Source organism: Rutidosis leptorrhynchoides, chromosome 5 (genome assembly GCF_046630445.1).
Source record: "Rutidosis leptorrhynchoides isolate AG116_Rl617_1_P2 chromosome 5, CSIRO_AGI_Rlap_v1, whole genome shotgun sequence".
NCBI classification, from domain to species: domain Eukaryota; kingdom Viridiplantae; phylum Streptophyta; class Magnoliopsida; order Asterales; family Asteraceae; genus Rutidosis; species Rutidosis leptorrhynchoides.
In genome coordinates, this window is record NC_092337.1 from 208,695,063 (window position 1) to 208,717,003 (window position 21,941).

At 34.4% G+C, this 21,941-nt stretch overlaps 1 protein-coding gene across 6 annotated transcripts; it reads left to right on the top strand.

The window, feature by feature from the left end:
- The first annotated feature begins 10,686 nt into the window (after positions 1-10,686).
- LOC139846951 (uncharacterized) lies at positions 10,687-13,266 on the top strand. Of its 6 annotated transcripts, XM_071836539.1 has the most exons (7): positions 10,709-11,216; positions 11,823-12,104; positions 12,190-12,284; positions 12,423-12,509; positions 12,621-12,661; positions 12,742-12,984; positions 13,074-13,266. In XM_071836539.1, the coding sequence occupies exons 5-7, from the start codon at positions 12,638-12,640 to the stop codon at positions 13,089-13,091; spliced, it is 285 nt and encodes a 94-aa protein (XP_071692640.1). In that variant the 5' UTR covers positions 10,709-11,216; positions 11,823-12,104; positions 12,190-12,284; positions 12,423-12,509; positions 12,621-12,637; the 3' UTR covers positions 13,092-13,266. The 6 variants fall into 6 exon arrangements, with proteins under 6 accessions (XP_071692638.1, XP_071692636.1, XP_071692635.1 ...); XM_071836535.1 differs by lacking the exon at positions 12,621-12,661 and having other exon boundaries at positions 10,689-11,216; positions 11,704-12,104; XM_071836534.1 differs by lacking the exon at positions 12,621-12,661 and having other exon boundaries at positions 10,689-11,216.
- Positions 13,267-21,941: the final 8,675 nt, after the last annotated feature.

The window sequence follows — 21,941 nt, forward strand, 5'->3', positions numbered from 1 at the left end:
TCTATTGGGCCTAACAAACCCCATCCAAAGTACCGGATGCTTTAGTATTTCGAAATTTATATCATATCCGAAGGGTGTCCCGGAATGATGGGGATATTCTTATATATGCATCTTGTTAATGTCGGTTACCAGGTGTTCACCATATGAATGATTTTTATCTCTATGTATGGGATGTGTATTGAAATATGAAATCTTGTGGTCTATTATTATGATTTGATATATATAGGTTAAACCTATAACTCACCAACATTTTTGTTGACGTTTTAAGCATGTTTATTCTCAGGTGATTATTAAGAGCTTCCGCTGTCGCATACTTAAATAAGGACAAGATTTGGAGTCCATGCTTGTATGATATTGTGTAAAAACTGCATTCAAGAAACTTATTTTGTCGTAACATATTTGTATTGTAAACCATTATGTAATGGTCGTGTGTAAACAGGATATTTTAGATTATCATTATTTGATAATCTACGTAAAGTTTTTTTTTTTAAACCTTTATCTATGAAATAAAGGTTATTGTTTGTTTTAAAAATGAATGCAGTCTTTGACAAACGTCTCATATAGAGGTCAAAACCTCGCAACGAAATCAATTAATATGGAACGTTTTTAATCAATAAGAACGGGACATTTCAGTTGGTATCCGAGCGTTGGTCTTAGAGAACCAGAATTTTGCATTAGTGTGTCTTATCGAGTTCATTAGGATGCATTAGTGAGTCTGGACTTCGACCGTGTTTACTTGAAAAATGATTGCTTAACAAATTTTGTTGGAAACTATATATTTTTAACATGTTAATATTATGTGATATATTAATCTCTTAACGCATTTGATATTATGTGATAGATGTCTACCTCTAGAATAAGTCCCATTGACTCACCTAATAATAATGAAGAGTCAAATGTAAATTGGAATGATTCGTGGACTGATTCACAAGTTCCCGAAGTGAAACCGGAAGAAGAGTCGGAACCGGAAGAAGAATCGGAACCGGAAGAAGAATCGGAACCGGATGAAGAAATAGAACCGGTGGGGGAAATAATAAAACGGTTAAGTAAAAGAAAATCCTCAACCAACCGACCAAGGTTAATTATGGTCAATGGTGTTTCCGCCAAGGAAGCAAAATATTGGGAGGATTACCAATTCTCCGATGAATCGGATTCCGACGAGAATTCCGATGATGTTATAGAAATTACCCCAACTGAATTTAAAAAGGCAAAAGAAAATAATAAGGGAAAGGGCATAAAAATAGAGAAATCTAATTCCAACCCCGATGAACTTTATATGTATCGTCAACCCCCGAAGTCCTTAAGTTGTAACAATGACCCGGGAACCTCTAAACCACCAGGTTTTTCTAAACCAATGTGGAAAATAACGGCTCGTATTAAGGGAACATCATATATCCCTAGAAACTTGGCAAAACGAACCAAAACTGAAGAAGAAGAAACAAGCGAGTCGGAATAAGATAGTTGTATTCGTGTAGTGTAACATATGTAATATAGTGTGCTTATGCTTTATTATATATGTAAAAATTGCTTGTATTAATAAGTATATTTTTTTTTTATGAATCTAACTCTTGTCTATTTTACAGTATAAAAACACAAAATGGATAGACAACCCAATATTTTAAGAGACCTACCCGGAGACATGATTGATGAAATCTTGTCTAGAGTCGGTCAGAATTCTTCGGCACAACTATTTAAGGCGAGATCAGTTTGTAAGACATTCGAAGAATGTTCCAAGAATGCCTTGGTTTATAAAAGGCTTTCGTTCGAAAGATGGGGGATATCACATTGGGAAATCCATAAGTTACGATGTGTTCACTTTGACGCATATATTGCGGGGAACCCAAATGCTATTTTACGCAATGGGTTAAGAAATTATTTTGACTCAATATATCCGAATATTGGACTTCGTGATTTAGAAAAAGCGGCTAACATGCAACATAAAGAAGCATGTTATGCTTACGAATTAGTAATGTTCGCTTCTCACCAAAGTGAGAACAAGAACATCGGGCTACAACTATTAAACAAAACGTTTCCACAAGTGACGGAGTCTGTAATTGGGGTAAGAAATGAGGTTTTTAGATTGTTACGGGACTGTTGGACATTACGTAACCCTCGTCCCTTTGACGACGTTACAACACGCTGTCTTATCAATGGCCATAACGGTTATGTTCCACAAGACCAAGGATGGGAAGTAGTCCTAGTAAAACCAGAATGTATGACTTGTTTCTGGACGTATGAATTACGTGTCTTTATTGCCTTTGCTGAACGACTTGTGTACTAGCTAGAATTATCTTCACAACTATCTTGTATCAAAGTTATTGTGTGCTATATTTCATGCTTTATGTAAAATAAGCGGTATTGTAAGTTTGTAAAATATTGTATAAAAGTTTGAACGCGAAATATTATTATAATCAGTTTTTCATATAGAATTGTAGTAGTTGAATTGTATATTAGCTACTAAGTATGAACTTGACGGGTAGGTACTACCCGAATTTAAACTTATAAAATGCTAATATGAAGAAAAAGCTTTTATAAATAAGTTCATATTATGCTACGAAATACTATTAACTACTCTTAATATTCTGTATGATTAACTTGTTCCATTTGACTATTTTGAAGGAAATGGCACCGACTACTCGACACACCGTGAATATGAATGAAGAGGAATTCCGTACTTTTCTAGCTTCAAACATAGCCGCAGTACAGGCTGCGCTACATACCAACAATAACCTTGGATCTAGCAGTACAGGAAATCGTGTAGGATGCACCTACAAAGAATTCACTGCCTACAAACCTTTGGAATTTGATGGAACCGAAGGACCGATCGGATTGAAACAGTAGACCGAGAAGGTCGAATCGGTGTTTGCCATAAGTAAGTGTACTGAAGAGGACAAAGTAAAGTACACTACGCATACCTTCACAGGTTCTGCGTTAACATGGTGGAATACCTATCTAGAGCAAGTGGGACAAGACGATGCGTACGCACTACCGTGGTCAGCATTCAAGCACTTGATGAATGAGAAGTACCGTCCCAGAACCGAGGTCAATAAGCTCAAGACAGAACTTAGAGGGTTACGAACCCAAGGATTTGATATTACCACGTACGAAAGACGATTCACAGAATTGTGCCTATTGTGTCCGGGAGCATTCGAAGATGAGGAAGAGAAGATCGACGCGTTTGTGAAAGGATTACCGAAAAGAATCCAATAATATATAAGTTCACACGAGCCCGCCTCCATACAACAGGCATGTAGAATGGCTCACAAACTAGTGAACCAGATTGAAGAAAGAATTAAAGAACAGACTGCTGAAGAGGCCAATGTAAAGCAAGTCAAAAGAAAGTGGGAGGAAAACGGTGATAAGAATCACCAATACAACAACAACAACAATTACAACAATAATCGCAACAATTATCCCAACAATCGCAACATCAATCGCAACTACAACAAACGGCCCAACAACAACAACAACAACAACAACAACAACAACAACAACAACAGCAACTACAACAATCATCCCAACAAGAATAATAACCGCAACAACAACAACAATCAGAAGCAGCTATGCCAAAGGTGTGAAAAGTATCACTCGGAGTTCTGCACCAAATTTTGCAACAAGTGTAAAAGAAATGGTCATAGCGCGGCGAAGTGTGAGGTCTACGGACCAGGGGTTAATAGAACGAAAGGAACAAATGGTGTCGGAACGAGTAATGGCGGAGCAAGTAGTGTCGGAGCAAGTTATGCCAATGTAGTTTGTTATAAATGTGGAAAACCGGGCCACATTATTAGAAATTGCCCGAACCAGGAGAACACGAATGGACAAGGCCGCGGAAGAGTTTTCAATATTAATGCGGCAGAGGCACAGGAAGACCCGGAGCTTGTTACGGGTACGTTTCTTATTGACAATAAATCTGCTTACGTTTTATTTGATTCGGGTGCGGATAGAAGCTATATGAGTAGAGATTTTTGAACTAAATTAAGTTGTCCATTGACACCTTTGGATAGTAAATTTTTACTCGAATTAGCAAATGGTAAATTAATTTCAGCAGATAATATATGTCGGAATCGAGAAATTAAACTGGTTAGCGAAACATTTAAGATTGATTTGATACCAGTAGAGTTAGGGAGTTTTGATGTGATAATCGGTATGGACTGGTTGAAAGAAGTGAAAGCAGAGATCGTTTGTTACAAAAATGCAATTCGCATTATACGAGAAAAAGGAAAACCCTTAATGGTGTACGGAGAAAAGGGCAACAGGAAGCTACATCTTATTAGTAATTTGAAGGCACAAAAACTAATAAGAAAAGGTTGCTATGCTGTTCTATCACACGTCGAGAAAGTACAAACTGAAGAAAAGAGCATCAATGATGTTCCCATTGCAAAAGAATTTCCCGATGTATTTCCGAAAGAATTACCGGGATTACCCCTACATCGATCCGTTGAATTTCAAATAGATCTTGTACCAGGAGCTGCACCAATAGCTCGTGCTCCTTACAGACTCGCACCCAGCGAGATGAAAGAACTGCAAAGCCAATTACAAGAACTTTTAGAGCGTGGTTTCATTCGACCAAGCACATCACCGTGGGGAGCTCCTATTTTGTTTGTCAAGAAGAAAGATGGTACATTCAGGTTGTGTATCGACTACCGAGAGTTGAACAAACTTACCATCAAGAACCGCTACCCACTACCGAGAATCGACGACTTATTTGATCAACTACAAGGCTCGTCTGTTTATTCAAAGATTGACTTACGTTCCGGGTATCATCAAATGCAGGTGAAAGAAGATGATATTCCAAAGACTGCTTTCAGAACACGTTACGGTCATTACGAGTTTATGGTCATGCCGTTTGGTTTAACTAATGCACCAGCTGTGTTCATGGACCTTATGAACCGAGTGTGTGGACCATACCTTGACAAGTTTGTCATTGTTTTCATTGATGACATACTTATTTACTCAAAGAATGACCAAGAACACGGTGAACATTTGAGAAAGGTGTTAGAAGTATTGAGGAAGGAAGAATTGTACGCTAAGTTTTCAAAGTGTGCATTTTGGTTGGAAGAAGTTCAATTCCTCGGTCACATAGTGAACAACGAAGGTATTAAGGTGGATCCGGCAAAGATAGAAACTGTTGAAAAGTGGGAAACCCCGAAAACTCCGAAACACATACGCCAGTTTTTAGGACTAGCTGGTTACTACAGAAGGTTCATCCAAGACTTTTCCAGAATAGCAAAACCCTTGACTGCATTAACGCATAAAGGGAAGAAATTTGAATGGAATGATGAACAAGAGAAAGTGTTTCAGTTATTGAAGAAAAAGCTAACTACGGCACCTATATTGTCATTGCCTGAAGGGAATGATGATTTTGTGATTTATTGTGACGCATCAAAGCAAGGTCTCGGTTGTGTATTAATGCAACGAACGAAGGTGATTGCTTATGCGTCTAGACAATTGAAGATTCATGAACAAAATTATACGACGCATGATTTGGAATTAGGCGCGGTTGTTTTTGCATTAAAGACTTGGAGGCACTACTTATATGGGGTCAAAAGTATTATATATACCGACCACAAAAGTCTTCAACACATATTTAATCAGAAACAACTGAATATGAGGCAGCGTAGGTGGATTGAATTATTAAATGATTACGACTTTGAGATTCGTTACCACCCGGGGAAGGCAAATGTGGTAGCCGATGCCTTGAGCAAGAAGGACAGAGAACCCATTCGAGTAAAATCTATGAATATAATGATTCATAATAACCTTACTACTCAAATAAAGGAGGCGCAACAAGGAGTTTTAAAAAAAGGAAATTTAAAGGATGAAATACCCAAAGGATCGGAGAAGCATCTTAATATTCGGGAAGACGGAACCCAGTATAGGGCTGAAAGGATTTGGGTACCAAAATTTGGAGATATGAGAGAAATGGTACTTAGAGAAGCTCATAAAACCAGATACTCAATACATCCTGGAACGGGGAAGATGTACAAGGATCTCAAGAAACATTTTTGGTAGCCGGGTATGAAAGCCGATGTTGCTAAATACGTAGGAGACGTTTGACGTGTTCTAAGGTCAAAGCTGAGCATCAGAAACCATCAGGTCTACTTCAACAACCCGAAATCCCAGAATGGAAATGGGAAAACATTACCATGGATTTCATCACTAAATTGCCAAGGACTGCAAGTGGTTTTGATACTATTTGGGTAATAGTTGATCGTCTCACCAAATCAGCACACTTCCTGCCAATAAGAGAAGATGACAAGATGGAGAAGTTAGCATGACTGTACTTAAAGGAAGTCGTCTCCAGACATGGAATACCAATCTCTATTATCTCTGATAGGGATGGCAGATTTATTTCCAAATTCTGGCAGACATTACAGCAAGCATTAGGGACTCGTCTAGACATGAGTACTGCCTATCATCCACAAACTGATGGGCAGAGCGAAAGGACAATACAAACGCTTGAAGACATGCTACGAGCATGTGTTATTGATTTCAGAAACAGTTGGGATCGACATCTACCGTTAGCAGAATTTTCCTACAACAACAGCTACCATTCAAGCATTGAGATGGCGCCGTTTGAAGCACTTTATGGTAGAAAGTGCAGGTCTCCGATTTGTTGGAGTGAAGTGGGGGATAGATAGATTACGGGTCCGGAGATTATACAAGAAACTACCGAGAAGATCATCCAAATTCAACAACGGTTGAAAACCGCCCAAAGTCGACAAAAGAGCTACGCTGACATTAAAAGAAAAGATATAGAATTTGAAATTGGAGAGATGGTCATGCTTAAAGTTGCACCTTGGAAAGGCGTTGTTCGATTTGGTAAACGAGGGAAATTAAATCCAAGGTATATTGGACCATTCAAGATTATTGATCGTGTCGGACCAGTAGCTTACCGACTTGAGTTACCTCAACAACTCGCGGCTGTACATAACACTTTCCACGTCTCGAATTTGAAGAAATGTTTTGCTAAAAAAGATCTCACTATTCCGTTAGATGAAATCCAAATCAACGAAAAACTCCAATTCATCGAAGAACCCGTCGAAATAATGGATCGTGAGGTTAAAAGACTTAAGCAAAACAAGATACCAATTGTTAAGGTTCGATGGAATGCTCGTAGAGGACCCGAGTTCACCTGGGAGCGTGAAGATCAGATGAAGAAGAAATACCCGCATCTATTTCCAGAAGATTCGTCAACACCTTCAACAGCTTAAAATTTCGGGACGAAATTTATTTAACGGGTAGGTACTGTAGTGACCCGAACTTTTCCATGTTTATATATATTAATTGAGATTGATATTTACATGATTAAATGTTTCCAACATGTTAAGCAATCAAACTTGTTAAGGCTTGATTAATTGAAATATGTTTCATATAGACAATTGACCACCCAAGTTGACCGGTGATTCACGAACGTTAAAACTTGTAAAAACGACATGACGATATATATATGGATATACATATGGTTAACATGAGATTATGATAACTAAGTATCTCCATAAGTATATTAACAATGAGTTATATACATATAAACAAGACTACTAACTTAAGGATTTCGAAACGATACATATATGTAACGATTATCGTTGTAACGACATTTAAATGTATATATATCATATTAAGATATATGAATATATCATAATATCATGATAATATAATAATTTAACATCTCATTAGATATAATAAACAATGGGTTAACAACATTAATTGAGATCATTAACTTAAAGGTTTCAAAACAACACTTACATGTAACGACTAACGATGACTTAACGACTCAGTTAAAATGTATATACATGTAGTGTATTTAGATGTATTAAAATACTTTTGGAAGACTTCAAGACATATATCAAAACACTCATACTTAACGAAAATGGTTACAGTTACTTTCCCATTCTTTTCTTTCATCAAGAATTCTAGTCGTATTGTTACCCGTATTATACACAGCTTCAAAACGTACTTACTATGGGTATATACCAATAGGAACTAGTATGGGATTCCACTCTTGATTATGTCATGTATGACTAATCAATTTTAACTTCTACCATGAGCTAGTCAACTAACTAGAACTCCTTTTAACCTCACTCACCACTCACCAATTACCACTCATCATTCACTCCATTTCACTTCCAATTCTCTTTCTAATTCTCACTCAACACACACACACTATTATGAACGTATTTTTCCAGTAGTTAATCATCATCTACATCAAAAATCACTTCAAGAATCAAGCTATAATCATCATAGGAAGAACACTTCAAGAACACTTCAAAAATCCCTTCAAGTTTACTAATTTACTTCCAAGCTTTCTAATCCATTCCAAGTAATCATATAAGATCAAGAAACCTTTGTTATATACAGTAGGTTATCTTTCTTATTCAAGGTAATATTCATATTCAAACTTTGATTCAATTTCTATAACTATAAACTATCTTAATTCGAGTAAAAATCTTACTTGAACTTGTTTTTGTGTCATGATCCTACTTCAAGAACTTTCAAGCCATCCAAGATCCTTTGAAGCTAGATCATTTCTTGTCACTTCCAGTAGGTTTACCTACTAAACTTGAGGTAGTAATGATGTTCATAACATCATTCGATTCATATATATAAAACTATCTTATTCGAAGGTTTAAACTCGTAATCACTAGAACATAGTTTAGTTAATTCTAAACTTGTTCGCAAACAAAAGTTAATCCTTCTAACTTGACTTTTAAAATTAACTAAACACATGTTCTATATCTATATGATATGCTAACTTAATGATTTAAAACCCGGAAACACGAAAAACGCCGTAAAACCGGATTTACGCCGTCGTAGTAACACCGCGGGCTGTTTTGGGTTAGTTAATTAAAAACTATGATAAACTTTGATTTAAAAGTTGTTATTCTGAGAAAATGATTTTTATTATGAACATGAAACTATATCCAAAAATTATGGTTAAACTCAAAGTGGAAGTATGTTTTCTAAAATGGTCATCTAGACATCGTTCTTTCGACTGAAATGACTACCTTTACAAAAACGACTTGTAACTTATTTTTCCGACTATAAACCTATACTTTTCTGTTTAGATTCATAAAATAGAGTTCAATATGAAACCATATCAATTTGATTCACTCAAAACGGATTTAAAATGAAGAAGTTATGGGTAAAACAAGATTGGATAATTTTTCTCATTTTAGCTACGTGAAAATTGGTAACAAATCTATTCCAACCATAACTTAATCAACTTGTATTGTATATTATGTAATCTTGAGATACCATAGACACGTATACAATGTTTCGATCTATCATGTCGACACATCTATATATATTTCGGAACAACCATAGACACTCTATATGTGAATGTTGGAGTTAGCTATACAGGGTTGAGGTTGATTCCAAAATATATATAGTTTGAGTTGTGATCAATACTGAGATACGTATACACTGGGTCGTGGATTGATTCAAGATAATATTTATCGATTTATTTCTGTACATCTAACTGTGGACAACTAGTTGTAGGTTACTAACGAGGACAACTGACTTAATAAACTTAAAACATCAAAATATATTAAAAGTATTGTAAATATATTTTGAACATACTTTAATATATATGTATATATTGTTATAGGTTCGTGAATCAACCAGTGGCCAAGTCTTACTTCCCGACGAAGTAAAAATCTGTGAAAGTGAGTTATAGTCCCACTTTTAAAATCTAATATTTTGGGATGAGAATACATGCAGGTTTTATAAATGATTTACAAAATAGACACAAGTACGTGAAACTACATTCTATGGTTGAATTATCGAAATCGAATATGCCCCTTTTTATTAAGTCTGGTAATCTAAGAATTAGGGAACAGACACCCTAATTGACGCGAATCCTAAAGATAGATCTATTGAGCCTAACAAACCCCATCCAAAGTACCGGATGCTTTAGTACTTCGAAATTTATATCATATCCGAAGGGTGTCCCGGAATGATGGGGATATTCTTATATATGCATCTTGTTAATGTCGGTTACCAGGTGTTCACCATATGAATGATTTTTATCTCTATGTATGGGATGTGTATTGAAATATGAAATCTTGTGGTCTATTATTATGATTTGATATATATAGGTTAAACCTATAACTCACCAACATTTTTGTTGACGTTTTAAGCATGTTTATTCTCAGGTGATTATTAAGAGCTTCCGCTGTCGCATACTTAAATAAGGACGAGATTTGGAGTCCATGCTTGTATGATATTGTGTAAAAACTGCATTCAAGAAACTTATTTTGTTGTAACATATTTGTATTGTAAACCATTATGTAATGGTCGTGTGTAAACAGGATATTTTAGATTATCATTATTTGATAATCTACGTAAAGTTTTTTTTTTAAAACTTTTATCTATGAAATAAAGGTTATGGTTTGTTTTAAAAATGAATGCAGTCTTTGAAAAACATCTCATATAGAGGTCAAAACCTCGCAATGAAATCAATTAATATGGAACGTTTTTAATCAATAAGAACGGGACATTTCACATCTCTACGTTCAATTTTCCTTTTTAGGGTATGAATTCGAAACCCTAACATTAAATCTCTAATTTTTTATCGTGTAAACATGTTAGTGCTAGAGTCTTTGATGATATACACACGTACAAATATATCATCTTTGATTCTATATATGTGTATATGTGTTGATTTTATATAAATAAACAATTCATATGCCAGGAAGTAAATCGGCCATTTTTCTATTATGCTCTCTCTGTATTCTAATACTATAATCTCGTGTATGGTGATAGGAAAATAATGAAATTGCTTCATGAACTTGCTTGCAAGAGTACATAAATGCTTTATAGAACTTTTTGTAAAGGCGAGTATATAGCTTCTTGTATAATACAGAGTATATAGTTTTCATATTGCAGGTGTCAAAATGGTTGGGTCGAACAACTTTTCAACCGCTGTATAAGTAAGTATCTTAAAACCTTAGTCACGAATAAATTACAATAGTTGATAGGTGAACTTACAAAGAAAAATGATCATAACATCTTATGGACAACTCTTTAAGCAACCAACATATGTAACACAAAAGAAAATTAGATTTAAGAAATGTTGCGCTTTTAATTTTACTTTGGCAAGTGAATTGGAGCATTGCTATGTCACCAATATCATTAGAGTTCCATTGGAATTCTAAAACAGTAGACATCATACTGTCGTTATTTTAATGGGGTACTGACCGTACCGTATCACTCAGGTTACTACAATTTATTCATTTGGACTATTGTTTGCATTTATTGTTACTAAGGCTAAAATATTAGATGCATTTGGGCCTAATATTGTTGGTGAGAAATAAAATTTTTGTTCAAGTCTTTCACTTGGAATAAAGTTGCAAACTGGTGTGTCAAACATGATTTAGAAATTTAAACAAAATTTTCAAAATATTTATCATACTTCATGGACTCTTAGAGTAATGGAATATATATGGTCTTTGTTCTTTTATCTCTGTGCAACTTTCTTTAATTGCTAACTAAGGAAACGTCCTTCTCATTGAAGGTTTGCACCCAACGTAAGTACAATTCTTTTTCTCAGTCTGATCCAATGATATTAGATTTGAGATTCAAGGTTTAGTTAGTTTTAGTGTTGAGTCAACTTGATCAAATAGTTATACTTGGTGTACATCACTCGAATTCATTGTATGTCCTGGGAATTTTTTATCTAATTTATGTTTTCGACATGTGTAGATATGATTAAAGATTAAGAGACGTACTAGACTTAAGTGTCTACTTGGACATTAACAAAGATACATGGAGTGAAGTATCATTTCCCATCATGATTTTGAGTATTTCCTTTTTTTTCCTAGACCTAATGCTTTGACGTAGCCAGCATCCATTTAAGTGCAACAGTCATCACCCACACCCACCTTCATCTGCTTCCATGCTTCGAGTGACAATATTGATTCTGAATTGCAATTGGATGTGTTACACACACTTTGAAATTATGTCTTGAAAACAAGGATGTTGCATAATGTCAAAAAGACGACATACCATATTCACAAATGGTTTTTTTTTTACAACTAATCAAATAGCTTAAATGACAACGGGTCACAAATGGGGCGGAAGTTGCCATGAAAATTGTACTTTTGGTAAGGTTTTTTTTATGTATGACCTCTCGTCTTGCTTCCCTTTTGTGGTTACTTTAGTATCATTAACTCATATAATACCATGCAGGCTACACATGTAACCAACATTGAATGCAAACATACTAAGAAAACGTTTATCGCTTTGCTGTTTGGGACAATCTTCTGGGACATGGGGTCTAAAAGGTAAGCCGACAAGTTAATTAAAACTGATAAATTTTTATTATAACTTTTTTCATATAAAAACTATTTATAAACTTGTATCTACATGTTACAGGAGAAACCAACAAGATCTTTTTAATGCAATGGGTTCTTTGTATGCAGGTATACTTTTTATCGGAGTACAAAATGCTACGTCGGTACACCCAGTTGTTTCTATTGAAAGAACTATATTATGGAACGAGCTGCCAGGTTGTATTCAGCTTTGCCGTACGCTTTCGGACAAGTTATATTTTAGTATTTTCTTTACCATTTTAATCCTTTGTTATGTTAACTACATGTTATTTAAATGTTAAGTTGTAGGTGGTATGTGAGGATTGATGAAGATAGCTCCACGTCTTAAGGTATTTTTCTATTTAACACCTTAATGTGTTTGATATTTACCTTTAACATTCATAACTGCTTCTTGCATACGTATTTCTAGGTTGGAGATGAAATATTTTTACACAATATACTTAACCCTAGCGAGAAGGTAGGAAGAGGATGGTTGAGGATCATGGATCCAACTGAGGTAATTGGCGGGGTAGATATTGGTGATGATTGGTGTGCGGTACACCTTCAACATGTCCTTAAAAAAGGTGTTGATGTGGTTAGGCCATTTGATCCGGTTAAGAAAGTTGAAGATGCTACAGGCGTAACTATTGCGTGGCCTTCTACGTTCATACCGGTATGTCTATCATAAACTTGTGATAATATTAATTTTTATTTATAACATGCACTTTTATGCTTATTAATTTATGAATTTTTTATTTGCAGGTGGTACCCTTGAATTAATAAAGATACGTTTTGATCGAAGACGTTCTTCGTTACTTTTCATTGTTTTTATTTTCTTTGTCGAATATTATTTTAGTATTGATATGTTGGATTATCTATGAAATTTTAATGTTTGGTGTTTTTCAATTTATGAGTACAATTTATTAAAATATGATTATGTTTTATTTTATAATTATTTTTTATAGAAATTATTAATTGAATTTCGAAATTTTGAATTAAATAGAATCCAGGACCGAATATATGGATCAAATAATCCGATCCAGGCCCAAATAATCAAACCGATCTGAATACCATAATCGTAAAAGAACTCGAACCGGACCTGAATATCCGAATCGGATCCGAATATAGAAACCTATTCGGAATTACTATGACTTGAAAGGACTCATTTTATGTTTGTGGTTTTAATACTATTACTTGATAGGACCCCATATTGTTTAAAAATACAATTGTATTAGGACTTTTTTTTAATGGTACCAACCTTGAAAACATTATATTAGGACTCTGTATTTGGTACTAAACTAAAATCTTATTATATATTAGAACCCATTTTGTGATTTTTTAAGGTTTAAGAAATATATATTAGGACTTTTTTTAGTGGTACTAACCTTAAAAATTATTATATTAGGATCCTATTATGTGGTACTAAAGTAACATTTGTGTATATTGGAACCCTTTTTCTTGGTAGTAAACAAGAATATCGATACATTAGGACATTTTTTATTGGTACTAATGTAGTATTTTTATATAATATGACTCTTATTTGGGTACTAACATAATAATGAGACCATTTTTGTTAGTCCTTAAGAAATATAAAACTTAAATGAGACCCCTTTGTTGGTACTAATATATATTTCTTTTACTTTTGGGACCCTTTTGTATGTCTCATTCTAAATAGAAGTCACTCGATATATACTTGTAAGGACTTTTCTGTGTGGTCGTTAATTATATTATAGGACCCGATAATTGGTTTCATAATCTTATTACCTTTTAGGACACTTTTTTGCGTCTATACTTTATACGACCGCCTTAGTTGGTACACATGTCCTGTTGGTCCTATCAGGCCAAAAGGTCCTATAAAGTGACATTATAGGACCAATTTGGGTGTCCTATATGTACACTTTTGTTGTAGTGGGTGGAATGTAATGTTGATATGTGACGGTGGAATGTGACGTTAATATGTGATGGTTGAATGTGAGGTTGATATCTGATGATGGAATGTGGCGTTGATATATGACAATGGAATGTGATGTTGATATGTGACAATGGAATGTGACATTGATGTTGATATGTGACAATGGAATGTGACGTTGATATGCGACGACGGAATGTGACATTGATATCTGGGGATGGAATGTGACATCGATATCTGCCGGTGAAATGTGACTTTGATATTTGACGGTTGAATGTGACGTTGATATAGGACGATGGAATGTGAAGTTGATATCTGACGGTGGAATGTGACGTTGATATGTGACGGTGAAATGTGACGTTAATATAGGACGATGGAATGTATCGTTGATATGTGACTATGAAATGTGACGTTGATATTTGACGGTTGAATGTGATGTTGATATAGGACGATAGAATGTGATGCTGATATCTGACGAAGGAATGTGACGGGAGAATGTGACGTTGATATGTGACGGTGAAATGTGACGTTGATATGTGACAGTGGATTGTAATGTTGATAAATATTAAATATTCATTATTCTTAAATCGATAAATAAATATTAAATATACATTGTTTTATTATAATACTTTCCGGGACGATAACTCGTCCCAAATAAGTCGCCTACTAGAAAATTTATAAAAAAATTTTAAATAAATAATAAAACAAATAATATTTTAATATTTTTCTTTTAGAACGACATGTCGTCTCCAAATGTCGTTCGAAAATGTTGTTCTCTATTCTAGTTAAAAAGTCAAAGTGGGCCCCATCGTCGTCCGGGAAAAAACATCTTTCGTCTGGAAAAACTTTCTGGGACGAACGATTGGGAACGACACTTCCTGGACAACATGTCGTCTAGAAAGGTTATTAGGGACGACGTATCGTCTGGAAAGGTCCAAAATCTAATAAGTTGTTTTCTAGTTGTGAAACGTCTAAACATACTTTTTTCCCATTTTCTTTATTTCTTTCGATGAACGTCTTTTTTCTTAAATCTTCCCCTATATATATCATCGCCTAAATAGGTACATCATTCATATCATAAAAAAACTTTTTCCTATTGATCAGTTAAGAGATCGAGATTTATACTTCAACGAACACATTTTAACTAATTTATTATGTAATCGTTTTCTGGTTTTGACTACTCTAAGATTCGATGGTAGTCAGATTTAAACATATACGATCATTTCATACGATATTTCTCAGATACTCTGTATGAGTTAGTCATAGTTTGTACACTTTCTTGATTATATCTTATAACTATAATCGTGATGAATACAAAATGATATTAGATTCAAAGAGCCGAGTTATCATAAAACTGATTTATCTATGATAATAAGTCTTGTGATAAAGTTGTGCCTTTTTTGTCCTAATTATGAAAAAAGACATCATGCACTTTTTGTCAATATATGTAGTTTCTTATAATAACCATACCTGGTTGTCTACCCGATTAATTGGTGTCAATGTATTTAACTAAATATAGATATATATCCGGCTTTTGATTGGAAAGTTACCAAGTTATTAAACAAAGTTTGGTTTTTGTTGATGTTAGGAAAAGATTCAAATTATTTCAAGATTTATGCATAGAAACAGATAGTCCTTTTACATTCACCAATGTGAGAGGTTTTACAATAATTCACTACAACTATGAGATTGCTTTCCAGTAATAATATTTATTTATTTATTTATTATAGAACAAAATACATGAGGAGATAAGTTACAACAAGTCCTAGACTTGAGGACTAAAAAATCGTAAATTAGGAAATACAATTATCACCTATAATTATCTATAATACCACTGTCAAGTGAAGAGGTGGAGGAACATCATGAATCTTGACTCGAAACGAATCAAACAACGGACGAGGTAGGCCTTTAGTGGATATGTCCGCGAGTTGCAGAGTAGTCGGAACGAAACGAGTGTCTAAACGACCCGAGGCTACAAGTTTCTGCACAAAATGATAGTCAATGTCAATGTGTTTCGATCGCTTATGAGAAACATGATTTTAACTAATAAAAATTGCACTCTTATTAATACATAATACAGTTGGCCGAACAAGTCGAATGACATGTAGCTCTTGCACTAAGTGAGTGATCCAAACAAATTCCGTTGTTGTGTTAGCAAGTGCCCTATATTCTGATTCACAACTTCAACGTGTGACCGTTGGTTGCTTCTTTGCACTCCATGAGACTAAGTTGCCGCAATAATAAAAAATAAAATAACCATAGGTAGAACGCCTTGTTTCAATGAAGCTGCCCAATCCGCATCAAAATAACCAAGTATTGACGGTTTGGCAGAATTAGAGAAGGTTAACCCGTTGGATAATGTGCCTTTAACATACCTTAAAATGCATTTGACAGCATTGAAGTGCACAACATTTGGGGATTGCAAAAATTGACTAACTTGCTTCACGACATAGGAAAGATCGGGGCGAGTAATAGTCAAGTACAGAAGCGCACATACAAACGACCGATAATGTGTAGGATCCGAATAGTGGCTGCATTGAGAAGTAAAGTGTTCAAGGGTAGATAAACGAGTAGTAATCGGCTTGGAGCCTAGAAGATTAGCTCCTTGAAGAATTTCAAGGGCATACTTTTTATGGGAAAGGAAAAGACCAGATGACATATGAGTGACTTCAAGCCCAAGAAAATAGCTTAGGTTGCCAAGATCCCTAACGGCAAATTCATTATTCAATCGAGAAATTAATCGACGAATGGTTGCATTATCATATCTGATTAAGATGATATCATCGACATAAACTAGAAGATAAAGTATGCAAGACAATCGTTTAGAAACTAACAAAGATGGATCTACTCGACTGTTAGAGAAGCCATTATAAATGAGAAAGTCACTTAACCGTTGAAACCAGGCTTGAGGTGCATAAAGCGCTTTGTTTAACTTGCAAACATAGGTTGGAAACTCTAAATTGAAGAAACCATGTTTCATAAATATGGTTTCAGTGGGATTTCCATTTAAAAGGGCATTTTCACGTCTAGTTGATGTAGGACCATTTGCTCAACGTGGCAAGAGAGAGAACAATACGAAACATAGAAGCTTTAACCACTTAACTAAACGTGATGGAATAATCTAAGCCAGAAATTGAGTAAATCCTTGAGCAACCAAATGTGCTTTGAAATGATCAACAGAGCCATTAGATAAGTATTTGGTTCTAAATACCCATTTTGACCCAATAACATTAGCATGCTAGGGTCGTGGAACGAGAGTCCATGTGTTACTTCGAGCGAGAGCCATCATTTCAAGACGCATAGCATTGAGCCATTTGGTATCCTTCATAGTAGATTTATAACCTTTAGTTTCCTGAGTTGTCAGTAACACATTATGAAGATCATTATGCGAAATAGAAGCCAGATCAACGATGTATCGAGGCTTAAAAATACTCGATTTGGATCGAGTAGTCATGCAATTTCAAGATGAACTTTCAACCGAAGTGTTTGTCGATGTAACAATAGCTGGAGCAGTAGGTCTAGTAGGTCCAGTAGGCACCTCAGAAGGTGTATTGTCAATAATCATCACATAAAGAACAATCAGGCGGCTGTGTAGCAGAAGGCATAAATTGCACAACTGGTACAGAAGCAACGCTGCTGATAAGCAGAAGGAGTGCAAGCTAAATCATATTGTGAAAATAGAAGAGCAGTAAAATCAGCATTTGGCAACTGACCAGCAAAGGGAAAATGCACCTCATCAAATTGCGTGTGTCTAGTGATGTAAATACGTCCCGTTTGTAAATCAAGACATTTATAACCCTTATGTTGAGGGCTATATCCGATGAAGACACATTCGAGACTACGTGGAGGTAATTTATGTGGTGAGTAGTCAAGAAGGTATGAAAAATACCCGAAAACTAAAAATGAGAAAATTATCATAGTTTGGTTGTGTTTGAAAGAGAAGCTCGAATGGAGACTTGAACTTTAGCACTGAAGATGGCATGTGATTTATAATGTAAGTATCCAAGCTGAATGCGTAGATGCGAGAGATTGAGTATTAAATAACATAGCAAGCCCAGTTTCTGTTATATGTCTATGCTTACGCTTAGCACGCCCATTTTGTTGAGGCATGTAGGGACATGGCACTCGGTGATGGTGAACTCATAACCTCCATCACTATGAAACACTTTGAGGTTACATGAAAATTGAGTTTGAACTAACTTGATAAAAGATGCGCAAATATCAACAAACTCATATTTGGTTCGAAGAGCATAGAACCATGTAAAACGCTAATAATCATCAATAGATATTGTATAATACCAATAACCATTAGTAGACATAACAGGGGTCGGACCCTACAAATCACAGTGCAAAAGAACTAAAACACATAAAGAGCGTTTATCATTATTATTAATAGGTAAATGTTTGCTTTTCACAAATTGTAAAGAAGCATATAGGTGCGACTTTGGTAATTATGAAGTAATCGAAAGCTTACATGCTTTATTCAAATAACTAATAACATCAAAGGAAATATGCATTAATTTATTATGCCATAACTCAAATAAGGCACGAGACTTTCTTGATTGCAAAGTAGATATGAATGCCTTTTGACCTCGTTCAGATATATAAAGATCTTCTTGACGTCTACCCGTTGCTAGAACCTCCTTTGTGAGTTGATTATTAGTAAACAATGATAGGTCAGATCATAGTGAGAATTGAAGATGTGATAAGATTGGGTGAGACTCGGTAAGGTATGAACAGACTCGGTATTAGAGAGAATCGGTAGATTTACATTCTACAGCTTCTTAAACTAGTTTGCAATGCAATGACTATCTAATTAGGACTATTAAGATTCCTTATATAGCCCTTTTCTAAGGAACCATCATTTAGGCTTGTTTCACATTAACATTATATACATTTCGGGGACCTAACAAACAAAATATCAAAAAGTAAAATATCAATAAGTTTATCAGACATTAGTTTACTTAGTTTACTGATGTTAATAAATTCTTAGTGATATATGGAACTGTTGGTCCAGATTTAACAACATGAAGTTTGTAGAGGGGGTGAATACAATTCTTTTGTTAATTAAGATTATTTAGTAGTTAAGGTATATAATTAGCAATAATTAGCAATCAATTAAATCAGAGTCATAAGTAATTTTCAACGTTATTCTTTTATCGAAATAATATCAAAGAATCACTATTATCCTTTGGCGGAATAGGTAACTGGTTGATACAGATTGCACCTAGATGGTTTTTGAAAGAATTAAGCTTATACAAGGTTTGAACTCTATCGATTTAATACCCACACTACATATTTACACAATACTGGATTCAAATATTTATAGACGCCCTAATAACCGTGTAATAGATCTATTGTCTACTGGTACAAAGAATATTTGTACTCAGCTGACAACTATGTCAGGAAGCACGTGACTCCCTTTCGTCTTCGGTAGCTAATTTCAGGAACACCGCATTGGACATCCTATTTGAACAAACAAATAGAATTTTGGATTTCCTAGGAGTTGAAAAGTATAAACCATGAACTGCGCATGGGTTAAACTTCTGCATTCCATTGTTGTCTTGTAAGGTCACTTGTCAGCTATCGACGCATGTCCCTTTCTTTTCAACTTCGTTTTCAATGTCAGTTGAATAGTACCCTTTGATGTAGACAATACGGGAAACGATTATGCTTGTAATAGAGCATAACGTGTCTAAGTGTTGTGTGCTGCTCCATTCTGTGCTGGTTCTTCTGCTCCTAGTTCTTCATATGATCGTCTTGCTGGTTCAGTATACATCCTATGCTGGTTGTTAACAACCTTTGGCTCAATAACTATCTTGTGCTGATAGTGAAGGCAACACACCAACTCACTCAGACACATCATTCGTTGTTGTTATACATAAAAATAAATAAGTAAATTTATGATAGCCTGCACTTCTATATCTATCTAAAGATTGACTCCTAGCATAGTAAATGTGATTTATTTACCATATAATAAATTATGATAAAATTGTAAGAAGAAAATTAAGTCCTAGCATAGTAAACGTGATTTACCACATAATAAATTATGGTAAAAGTTGTGAAAAGAATTTAACCATAACTTGCATGATCTTATATTCAAAATTCATATCATGCTAACTACATTAAATTTAATAATTGTAAAATTTAGATTTAATAACTATTCGTGACTTCTCATTTCAATCATATTAAATATATTAAAAATCATAACAAATTAGTCTTGCAATAATGATAATACGCTTTGAATCTACACCTCAAACAATAATGTTATTGATAGTGTTCCAAATGAACATATATTTAGTAGCAATATCGTTCCAATATGTAAAGTTTTTAAATGTAATTTCCTTATTTTTAGTTGTAATAGTTAAATAAATAAGTGCGAAGACGAAAGACGCAAATCGCTCGAAAATGAAGATTTAAAGACAAAAACGAAGATTTGAAAGACCAAAACGTCCAAAAAGCTCAAATGTACAAGATACAATTCAAAAGGTTCAATTTATTGATGAAGAACGTCTAAAAATGACAAGAGTACAAGTTACAAAACGCAAAGTACAAGATATAAAATTGTACGAAAGGACGTTCGAAAATCCGGAACCGGGGCATGAACCAACTTTCAGCGCTCGACGCAGCGGTGTAAAAATTACGAGTCAACTATGCACAAGAATAAAATATAATATTTAAATAATTCATAATAAGAATAATATTAAATAATAAAAAGTTGTTAATTGAGCATAGTTCAGGGGTCGTAAATGAAAATTCAATATATAAGCGATGATATACGATCAAATTGAGGAACCTTTTTCGATCAACTTTTCTATCCTTTTTTTTTATCCGATCAAATATCTATATTCTATATTCTATATCTCTATCATAATGTTAACTTAATAAGATATAACAATAATCTTAATTTTAATTTTAAATTATGATAATAATAAGATTTATGATAGAGATCGTTTGAGTGTGTAAGTCGAAACTCTGTCCGTGTAACGCTACGCTATAAATAATCATTGTAAGTTATGTTCTTCTTTTTTTAAATTAATGTATCGTAACTAAGTTATTATTATGCTTATTTGAGCCGAAGTAATCGTGATGTTGGGCTAAAATATTAAGAAGGGGTTATTGAACTTTGGACCATAATTAAGGTTTGGGCAAAAGACCGACACTTGTGGAAATTGAACTATTGACTATTAATAGATGGGGGGTATTGTCTAATTGAGTGACAACTCATTGGAGTCTGTCGAACCTATCTTCAAATTAATTAACCTAATAATTAATAATGATTATGGTTGTCCTATTTAGTGATGTTCATATGGAATCTGTTATAATCATTTAATTAATCAATTGGGTTGGGTAATTGATTATTCATTCTGATCAAGTAGATGAATTAATATTCATAAACTAATTAAAACAGGGGTGGATTACATACAGTGATAACTGGTGTAATTGTTGACAGAAGTGATAACTGCGTCACAGTTTAAATCCTTAATCAGTTGGAATATTTGACTTCGGGTATAAGGGTAATTTGACGAGGATACTCGCACTTTATTTTTATGACCGATGGAATATTATGGACAAAAACCAGATAGACGTATCAAATAAACCAGGACAAAGGACAATTAACCCATGGTAATAAATTAAAATCAACACGTCAAACATCATGATTACGGAAGTTTAAATAAGCATAATTCTTTTATTATATTTCTCATCGTATCTTTATTTAC

What these genes read in the sequence shown, in the direction of transcription:
- LOC139846951 (XM_071836537.1), top strand. Translation starts at nt 12,447, where the DNA reads ATGCTACGTCGGTACACCCAGTTGTTTCTATTGAAAGAACTATATTAT. An exon ending in ATTATGGAACGAGCTGCCAG is followed by an intron (nt 12,510 to 12,741) that starts GTTGTATTCAGC and finishes ACGTATTTCTAG; the next exon opens with GTTGGAGATGAAATATTTTT.